The 8,947-nt window shown below is 48.8% G+C and overlaps 2 protein-coding genes across 2 annotated transcripts; one reads left to right on the top strand and one right to left on the bottom strand.

The window, feature by feature from the left end:
* Positions 1 to 229: 229 nt before the first annotated feature.
* CACYBP (calcyclin binding protein) lies at positions 230 to 5,050 on the top strand (the record flags this gene model as incomplete). Its single annotated transcript, XM_010138724.1, has 5 exons — positions 230 to 422; positions 1,199 to 1,295; positions 1,749 to 1,848; positions 3,141 to 3,235; positions 4,742 to 5,050. Coding segments are annotated over 5 exons (645 nt in total), but the record flags the coding sequence as incomplete, so codon positions are not given.
* Positions 5,051 to 6,565: 1,515 nt separating this feature from the next.
* On the bottom strand, positions 6,566 to 8,791 carry MRPS14 (mitochondrial ribosomal protein S14; the record flags this gene model as incomplete). The annotated part of the gene is made up of 2 exons (XM_010138725.1): positions 6,566 to 6,748; positions 8,642 to 8,791. Coding segments are annotated over 2 exons (333 nt in total), but the record flags the coding sequence as incomplete, so codon positions are not given.
* Positions 8,792 to 8,947: the final 156 nt, after the last annotated feature.

Raw genomic sequence — 8,947 nt, forward strand, 5'->3', positions numbered from 1 at the left:
CGGATCGGGGCTTAACCTTTCGGGTACACACGGGTCCGAAAGTGAGAGTGTTGCTGGCTGGAGACCGAGGAGCGTGTGGCTTCGTGCTTCACGAGTTGTAGAGGTACTAACTGGATAAACCAGGAGACTTGAAAGCGAAATAAATTCGAAAACTGAGAAAGCTCGGTTGGAAGCTGGGGAAGAAGAACTGTGTCTAATATATACGTGTGATCTCGTGTTTGTGAACCAGTTACAGAAAGATTTGGAGGAGGTTAAAGAATTGCTTACGAAAGCCACAAGGAAGCGGCTTCGCGATGTCCTGATGACAGAGAAGCACAAGCTAGAGCTAGAAATCAAGAATCAGCCTCCACCGAAGCCGAAAGAAGTGGCAGAGGAAGACAAGTCGTCACTGGGAGGGTACACGGTGAAAATAAACAATTATGGTAGGATCACTTTCTGCGCGCGTCTGAGAGCTCGGGCCCCTCCTGAGAGGACGGCGGGGTGGGGTGGAGTGAGTTAACAGTGGCTGTTTGGCACTGCAGAGGAGCCTTCCTGGCCGCTTATGGCAGACTGGAGACCCCGCTCTGAGAGCTGCCACGTGCTTACCGTGCCACCCCAGCCACAGCGGTCCCTGATGTACGAGCTGACATCCTTCCGTTGCTGTAGTGCCTCGCAGGAGTGAACAAGCGAGCTTTGTGCTCGCCCTGTGGGTGAAAGGAGAGGGAGTTGCTCAAGACCTCTGCTTGCGTGGTGGGTGCGGGAGAGATCCCTGATGTACGAGCTGACATCCTTCCGTTGCTGTAGTGCCTCGCAGGAGTGAACAAGCGAGCTTTGTGCTCGCCCTGTGGGTGAAAGGAGAGGGAGTTGCTCAAGACACTTGTCATGGGGGTAGCAGAGGAAAAAGTGGGTCAAGGGAGCTGCAGCCTGAGCGGACGGGTACCTCTGACTCCCCTGCACAGACAGGGTTCCTCTCCTTTCAGCTGAGCTCGTCAATACATTTTTCCAGAAACTGCAGGAATTAGGGAACAGGGCTACGTGTGAGGCCCTCCTTTTGCTCCAGAGTTATTCCTAAATAATTCCTGTCTTTACCCTATCCCTCTAAAGATTGTTTCAATAAGGCAGAGGTCCTAGTCATCGCTGGGGCACTTTGCAGAGGGAGTTGGCATGAAGCTTACAAAGGAAAGGTAGAACTTCCTTTAATCTCTTCTTTCCCTTGCAGGTTGGGATCAGTCAGATAAGTTCATTAAGATTTACATCTCTTTAAATGGAGTCCAGAAGCTTCCAGCTGAGAATGTGCAGGTGAATTTCACAGAGAGGTGAGTTCATCTCGTTGCACCACACCACAGGGGAGGGCAGGGGTGAAGAACACTTTCTGAGATGCAGGAACCCGCTGAGTTGTGTTCTGGGTCAGCCTGTGCCCCCCAACCTCATCATGCCTGACAGGCCACGTAGTGTGAACCCTGCTTCTTGATGGTGACAGAACTGAAGCGTGTGCTAAGTACATCTGCTGTGCGAAGGTTGTAGGAGATCAGTGAGACAGAGGGAACCCTAAAGATCTTGTTCTGAAGTCTAGACAAGTCCTTTCAAGTCCTCAGTATTAAATCCAGCTGAAGATTTGAGAGCTCTGCAGAGAAGGACTTCAGGCATGTTGACATCTCAAGAAACTGGCCTGCTAAAGGGCTTTCAGGCGTTGTCAGACTATTGTGCCTTGCCACCAGAAACAAGGACGGCAATATTTGTGCCCTTCCTCACCCACTTTCTGGTTCCAGGTCATTTGATCTGCTAGTGAAGAATCTGAATGGGAAGAACTACACCATGACCTTCAACAACCTCCTGAAACCCATCTCTGTGGAAGGCAGCTCCAGAAAGGTCAGTGCACCTCGGACGATAGAGATTTTTAGGGCCCTCACAAAGTCCCGTGTTCTCTAGTTCAAGAGACTCAGTGCTACCCTTCAGTCCCTTCTGTCTGTAAAGTTTCTTCACTGCAAACATGATTCTTATTAATCTGGAGTCATCATAATGGTGGAATCGCTCTCTGGAATCCACGGGCCTCTGTTTCAGAAGATACGTCTGAGTATTGTGTGCTTTTTTGAATAATCCAACAGGATTTCAGAAATAATGGGGGAGAAAATTCCTCTAAGCGCCTATTTGCATCCGTGTGCTTTGAAATACCTCTGAGAAATTCTTTGCGGTTTTAAGGTCTGAGAGACTTGTCAGCAGACCAAATCCTGGGAAGCTGAAATCGGCTTAATGCCCAAAGCAAAGGCTGAAACCTCCTTTGCCTTGGTCAGGGTGCGTTGCTCCAGCCTGGAACACCAGTAACACTAGTAACCTGCTGCTGGCTGCGGCTGGTGATAGTGTCCGTGCTCTGCTCCTCACAGCACTTCTGGGCTCAGCGGCGTCCTGCCGGGATGCCTGGTGTGCGCTGTGCCCAGCTGTGGCCACACAAACTGGCATCAGCGGGAAGAAATGATGGTTCAGTTTGAAACTGCCCTAAATCTAGGACAGTGTAAAATTAAACCCTCTGAAATAAATGAGAGTGATGCTCTGGTGATTTTCTAACGTGGTAGAAGAGCGAGCAGTGGCCGTGTACTTGCTAAGATAAGCTGAAGCTCCAGCAGACTCATCTGCTGCGGCACCCGGGAGTTCGCTGCGAAATTTAGGTCAGAGTTGCAATTAAACAGGCTTTGCTTGTAGCTCACAAACATATTGCAAGATTAAGCAATGCCCTAAAACTAGTTTCTTATCCCTGGAGAAATAAACTGGGAGCGCCCCTACCTGAACTTGGTGTTCTTGGAGAAGTCTGGTAAATGAGCCACCCTTTACCCGACGGTCCTGCACACTTGTAGCATCCTCAGACTCGCTGACAGGTGTTGCTGCAGCGCTGTGTGTTTTTCTGTCGCTGCTGTGGTGCTGCACTAGTATTTTGTTAATGACACCGTTTAAATTGTCCACAGCAAGATTAACGCTTTGTACCCCGAAGCTGAGCACATACTATAATTTCTGTATGTTACACAGTAATCAGTGGCCGAGATAAACGTTTCAGGGATTTGCAAGTATAGGAGGAGGTTTATGTTCTCAGCTAACCTTAATCGTTGTGGTTGTGACCAGCGTCCCTTTCCGAATCGTTTGGAATTCATGCCTTGCTGTTCTCCATACAGATCAAGACAGACACGGTCCTTGTGATGTGTCGGAAGAAGCGGGAGGAAAAATGGGACTGTCTCACTCAAGTGGAAAAAGAAAGCAAAGAAAAAGAGTTAAGTGTCTCTTCAGCCCTCCGTCGTGTTTTCTGTTTCTTGTTCTCCAGGTTGCTCGTGAGCGTGCCTTTGTTTTAGGTTAAGGGTATGGAATATATAGAAATACATGTTTATTCCCTGCGGCTGTGCTGCTCAGGGTAGTTATTCTCCTGTCACCTGTGTGTGAAGTGCCTGCCCCAAAGACCCTGGAGTCCTTTTTGCAGAATGGGTTTTGCTTACCTAGATCATTAAACAGAGCTTCCAGGTACTTAGTGTCACTTTGAGGGCTGGGGAGCAGCCCTACGGGCACCCTAGGCGCGGGGTATACAAGGGTGATAAAGGTCCGCAGGACACACCTGAGGACAGGAGACATTCTTTATACAGTGGGTACACTGAATCGTAATTTTATATGATTTCACAACACACATTTTTATCTAGAAGAAAATGCGTGTATGCCTCCTGATACATGGGAACACACTGCCAACAACTGTCCATTTTGTGTGTGTGTATGGGATGATTTGCTAAAACCCATCAGTCGTAAGCAGCCATACCTGTATTTAGAGCAAAACTACCTTCCCCTCTCAAATGACATCACCGGAGGTGAAGAGAAGGTGACTTGGCTACTAACGCAGTCGCTGGAGTGGCAGGATTGTAACGGCAAAGCTGTCTCTCGTGCAGACGAGCCCTGTGTGCTGCCCAGCCTGTCGTGATGAGTATTGCCACCTCACCCCACCTGCTCAGGATTTACAGTCTGACAAAACAGGGTGCTCAGAAACACACCTTGTGCTGGGGTCTGCGAGGGTGACGGCTGGCCCTGTGCTTGGGGAACTTGCTGCCTCTGCTGATGCGTGGGCATGGGCTTGTTTTTGAGAGAGTTGCTAGTGCGGCCGTGGGCTATCTAGAGGATTTTAGAAAACAAACAGGATACAGAGGGGCAGCTTGGCCAGATTTTTGGTAATGTGGGGCACGCTGTACCCAGGTGCTTACCGTGTGGGTGGCACCGTTTGTCAACTGGCTGCTGAAATGGAGAAAATGGCTTTGAAATGCAAGGTGTCAAAAACGAGTTCATTCAGCTCTGGAGATAATCTGAAAAATGAGAAGTAGAAAATGCCTTTTGGGTTGTGAATGTGGCCACCTCAAAGAGTCCATTGTGGTCACTCTTTGATTTTTATTCACTTGTCGCCTAACAGCACAGGCAGACACTGGCGCTTTCCCTGTCTGTTATTCCACTTCTGCTTCCCAAAATTAATTTTGGGTGGTGCTTCAAGGGTCACACGTTCTGCTGATGCTTCCCACCATCCTTAGTGGGACAGCTGTAGCTATGCCACTCAATCTCCCGTAGTCTGAGGGTGCTCTTTAGGATTCCCCCGCTCGGAAGCTGACTGAGACTGCCAGGCTCTAAAGGCTTTGCCAAAGCAAACCCCTCACTGTTACCAGGATTTTTCAAACAGAGATTGGTGTTTGACTTTTTGTTTGCGCAGAATTGTTGGCAATACCTGATCTTCTTGTATGTGTCTGTCTTGCAGGAAGGCTGCCTATGACACCTCGGATCCCAGCGAAGGGCTTATGAACCTGTTAAGAAAGATGTACGCCGAAGGGGATGATGAAATGAAGCGCACCATCAACAAGGCCTGGGTCGAAAGCAGAGAAAAGCAATCTAAAGGGGACATACCGATGGATATCTGAAAGTACTCTAAGGGCCACCGCCTTAATACTGATCTTCCATGTGAGACGTGCTCTGCTGCAGCCATCATCGTTTACACAGCCTTCTTCCAAGACAGTCACTTTCCATTTCAGATTGGAGAAAATATTTAAATAAAACCGCTTGTAAAGCATTTCCTGCCGTCAAGTGATTCACCATTTCCCGAAGAGCGAAGCATTGGTGTATATCCTTACCCCTCCTTGAAAAAGCATCTCAAGACGAGCGGAGAGTGGTGTGAAACTGAGAACAGAATGTAAAAGAAAAGGAGTCCTAAACTAGGATGGGTCAGGGCCTTTCTGGCACGTGACAGGTGTCACTGGTTGCTGGGGCTAATGTCGTGCTTGCGACAAGGGCATGGGGTTTGTAATTAGATGTGGGCAAGTCTGTCGAACTGAAAAGCAGGAACGGTAAAAGCAAGTGGAACCACTGTCTCAAGCACATGATAGCTGAGCAGAAACAATGTGGTGGTAATCCTGTGGTATTAAAATTTAATGGTTATTCTCCTAAGTTAATTACTGCCTGCTTAACCTCTTAGGAATTTTGAAAATGAGAGCAGCTCTTTAGTGCCTGGGCTGACTGTGACCTCCTTGGGCTGCCTTTGAGGTGGGATCTGTGGCAGGAGGGCAGTGAGCTGCTGTTGCTGGGCACTGAGGTTGCCCTGGCTTTTAGCAGCGCATGATGAAAGCGTTTTCAGGGTTTTACAGTAACTGAGAAATTGAGCCAGTTTACAGTCCCGACTTCAACTTGACTGGGGTGAGGGGTTGCTGCCTGTTTGCTGCTTGCGTGGCTTCCATCTGGAGGTGGTAGGCTACTGGCCCGTTCTTGCAGGCTGTCAGCCCCAATGCTCAGGAGGGGCTGGAGCAGCCATTCCCCCTTTACTGCCCTGCTTTGAAGAGGACAGGGCAAACATGAGCTTAGCAGCAGGCTTCTTGTTAACTAACGACTCCTTCCTGCTCTCTCCTTGTGTGTCTCCCAAGGACAGATGTGTCTGATGTTACCCCATGAATTAAGGAAGCTGTTACTGTCCTGCTGTGGTCTGGACTAGGACTTACTATCTTGTTCTTAAAGCACTGGGCCAAGCGCCGCACTACACGCAGGAGATAAATACTAGCACGTTGTAGTTTCTAACAGATCCTTTGTCCGCTTTGTCTGCTTGATAATATAAATACATTAAGTTTGCAGAGCAGAGTATCTAAACTTGAGCCGCGTTTTATTTCCAGTTTGTGCTCACCCTTGTTCCTGGCAGACCACTTTGCCCTGTTGTGCATTTACACTTTTACCCAAATTACCACAGTGAACTTAGTGTACGGTGGCAAAAAAACCTGCTCAAACAAGCCTTGTGCTGTATGTCTTTATTTCTGATGTTGCTGGTATCACAAACCTCAGTTCAGTTCTGCAACCATCAGGTAGTGACTTTTTACCCTCGAAATAAAACTGCCTCTCATACAGACCAGTTTAGTGCAGTTACGCTGCTCCTTGTCTGCCGGTAACAGTCACAACCTGGTAGGCCAGTTTAGTGAACCAGCATGACTTCTCGTCTCTCCCTCACTAGTGTGATACTGATGCTGGACTCCTAGACAGGACAGCCTTGCTTTGACGACTCCAACGCACAAACAGAGCCTGGTTTGTTTTCCGCCTGGCTATCTATCTACCACATAGCCCTCTGTATCCCAGACATCTGAGCGTGGTCCGCAAAATGGCGGAAAACGATTCTGCTGAGCCTCCAGCGCCGCTTCACCCCCCGAGGGCGGGATGTCAGCACACACCGATTGCGGATCCTCACAGGGCAGCTGTCCCGGGGCAAGGCAGCGATCTCTTTATCAGCCACTTCCTGAAACAGAAGAGCACAGCGTAGAGTCTGCCTGTGTTCCTCAGGACTTTGGGAGGTTTACTGCCAGACCTCAAAATCTAGCTGTCAAGCAGGCACCACCACAAGGATGCTTTGCTGTCTGAGGGGGAACTTGCACCCATCTTCTTCACATGACCCCTTCTGGGCGTCCCAACAGCAAGTATAAAACAATCATCTCAGAGGCCCCAAAGTTAATGTTTTTACACAGGCTCAACAACTTTGTGGCAGTAATTGTCAAAATCCACTTAGCTTTCTCCTTGTTGCACGGTGGGCTACTCCTCTGAGATGAGCTGAACTTAAATGTTTGTCCCTTATTAACTGCTGTCCCAGGTACCTGCTTTGGTGCCAGCACAGGGGATCTCCGCATACCTCAGGAGCTATAGCCAGGAGGACAGGTCAAAGTCTCTGTTCTAACAAGAACGCTGGAGAAAGTTCTCTATACGTACAAGAGAGCTCAACCATTTTCAGGAAGCACCTGGTAGCAGCAGTGGAAATGTCACAGAGCAAGTGAGCTCCGCAAGGAAATGCGGCCTAAGGGAAGTCGCTTGGAGCGGGGTCAGCATCCCTGACTGCAGCGTTCTGAGTGTGCTGCTTTCTGAAGTACAGAGGGGCTCAAAGAATCCTGTGTTCAGCCATGGCAGGAAGCCACAGCTGGAGGCAAAGGAAGATCTGAGGCTGGACTAGTGCTGAAAAGTGACAGTGTAAGGGTATCTTCTGACAGGACGTTCGCCTTCAAGGGAAGACGGTGTCAAGACAGCAACCACGTGACTTTCAACAGCAAGGTCAGTAGGACTTCTCGTCTTTGGAGCACGTTTCAGTGACTGGTTTTGTCCGCTCACACTTCTTACCTGTGTACGTGGCTCTACCCAGTACAGCCAAACACTTCGGGTATTTATTGACCTGTGTAATTCCTAGGATTATATTCAGAAAGTAGTCTGTGCTTTCGGAGAAAACTCCTCACTTACTTTTGAAGACATTAATTCTGGAGGCCAAATAATAAGAGGAGGTTGAAGTTACTTCCCTGATTTTTAATTCCTTCTAACTGCTGCAGTGACTCAGTGATTTCAGAAGGTGACAAAGCAGCTGAGGAATACCAAAAGCAAAGCCAGCTGCAGTCTGTGGTTTGTTTGTGCTGTAAGGACATCCAACACAGACTAGACTTGACAAGAGAATGCTCAAGTCAATACAGAAAATCAGATTCACACACTCCCTCTCCCAGGATGTTTCAGCATGAAAGGATCTCACAGGCAGATCAAATACACAGGAATATTCCTGACACTTGCACGTGTTTTTAATGCTGAGTAAGAGTGGCTGAGAGCAAGGCGGGGAATGGGTGCATTTTTAAGCACAGATGTAACACCCAGACTGGATGCAGCTTTTCCATGCTTGCACCTCAAAGCAAGGAGGAAAATGAAGTATTTCCAACTGAACAAATTGGTGATTTTGGCTGGATCAGGCTTCCAGGTTTATAAATAAGAAAAAATATCTCAAACTATAGAAGAGGAAACTACTAAAGTAACCATATAATATCCCATATCATCGGAAGTAAGAAAAAGAGTTTTCTGAAGCTAGTGACAGCTGTCAGGGAAAAAGAGACCTCACTGTATGTTGTGTAACATACACAGCTGACATGAGAAGCACTGGTTTAGAAAAACCCCACACCTCAACACACAGCCCCCAGTCAGGTGAACACACGGCAGGCAGAGGCTCTGAAGATGCTAACGGTAACTGTGATAGGACATGATCCTGCACTTGTGAGTGAGGGACACTTAGGCATTCGTGACCTGGCACCTGTGAAGTGCGTGTCACAGCAGCGTGAGGCACCGGCGGGCTAGTGGCGCGGCCGGGCCGGCGCTGGGGGCGGCTGGGCAGTACCTGGACCTCTTTGGGGAGGATGGTGTTCTTGCGGATGGCGTTGATCCGCAGCCTCTCGTCCGCGTACTCGTATGCCAGCTTCCTTCTCTTGACATCCCGCAGCATCCTCCAGTCCACGTAGTAGCCCCTTGTGCAGGGTGCGGGGAGAACCTAATTAAAACAACTCCGTTTACAACACCCGCCTCCTGCACATCCGTTCCCCAATTACAGTATGAATTACACCCATAAACTTCTCTTTTTGTCAGACTTTTTCAAATCGCTTCCCTGCGGGGCACAAATGTAAGGTGGGGCCCGGTCTGGCCCACA

The sequence above is a fragment of the Buceros rhinoceros genome, unplaced genomic scaffold (genome assembly GCF_000710305.1).
Source record: "Buceros rhinoceros silvestris isolate BGI_N320 unplaced genomic scaffold, ASM71030v1 scaffold46376, whole genome shotgun sequence".
In the NCBI taxonomy this organism is placed as follows: domain Eukaryota; kingdom Metazoa; phylum Chordata; class Aves; order Bucerotiformes; family Bucerotidae; genus Buceros; species Buceros rhinoceros.